The 901-nt window shown below is 61.3% G+C and overlaps 1 protein-coding gene across 1 annotated transcript; it reads right to left on the reverse strand.

Moving 5' to 3' along the window:
* Nucleotides 1–71: 71 nt before the first annotated feature.
* On the reverse strand, nt 72–508 carry ETH_00037915 (uncharacterized protein; the record flags this gene model as incomplete). Its single annotated transcript, XM_013379493.1, has 2 exons — nt 72–152; nt 369–508. Coding segments are annotated over 2 exons (221 nt in total), but the record flags the coding sequence as incomplete, so codon positions are not given.
* Between the last annotated feature and the right edge of the window lie 393 nt (nt 509–901).

The following is a 901-nucleotide window of genomic DNA, read 5'->3' on the forward strand; positions in this document are numbered from 1 at the left end:
CGTGGCCGCCAGCAGCAGCAGCAGCAGTTGCTGCTGCTGCTGCTGCTGCTGCGAGGCTGGGGCGTGGACACTTACCCGGGCTCGCACTCAATGGGCTCTGCTGCTGCAGCAGGACAGCTAGAGCCGGCGGGGCAGAGCTGCTGGGCCTTGTCCTAAGAAAAAGGAGACAAACAGCAGCAGCAGCAGCAGCAGCGTGGGGCCCCCGGGGCCCCCTGCAGCAGAAGTGCTGCTGCAGCGGTCGTGGAGAGGTCGTTTTTGCTGCTGCCGGGACGCTGCTGCGGGCGCTTTTGCTGCTGCTTGCTGCCGGCCTGCAGCAGAGTCTCCTCTGCTGCTGCTTGCTGCTGAAGAAGCAGCAGCAAAAGCCTCACCGTCGAGCCCTCGGGACAGTAAAATCCCTCCAAACAGTCTCCACTTATTCTTTGCTGCCCGGGGCCCTCGCAGAAGCTTCCCTGGGGACAAGCCCCGCATGCGCTTTCCTCCCGCGCAGACTGGTACTCCCGCAGAGTCCCTGCAAAGCACCCGCAGCTAGCTAGCTAGCTAGCTAGCTAGCTGGCTAACTGGCTAGCTGGCTGGCTAGCTGGTCAGCTAGCTAGCTGGCTCGCTGGCTAGTTGGTTGGGTCGCTAGTCCGTTAGCTGGCTAGCTGGTTAGCTGGCTAGCTGGTTAGCTAGCTAGCTGGTTAGCTAGCTAGCTGGCTAGCTGGTTAGCTAGCTAGCTAGCTAGCTAGCTAGCTAGCTAGCTAGCTAGCTGGCCTCTTCGTGCCGCTGGAGCTGTTGAGTCTGCAGGGCGAGGCAGCTAGCTGTGTGTAGCTAGCTGTCCCTGGGGACTGGGCCTTTGAAGCAAAGGGGCCCTGCGCGAGTCTCCTTTTGGGTAGCTAGCTAGCTAGCTAGCTAGTTAGCTAGC

This window comes from Eimeria tenella, genomic scaffold (genome assembly GCF_000499545.2).
Source record: "Eimeria tenella Houghton genomic scaffold, Eth_scaff3363, whole genome shotgun sequence".
NCBI classification, from domain to species: domain Eukaryota; phylum Apicomplexa; class Conoidasida; order Eucoccidiorida; family Eimeriidae; genus Eimeria; species Eimeria tenella.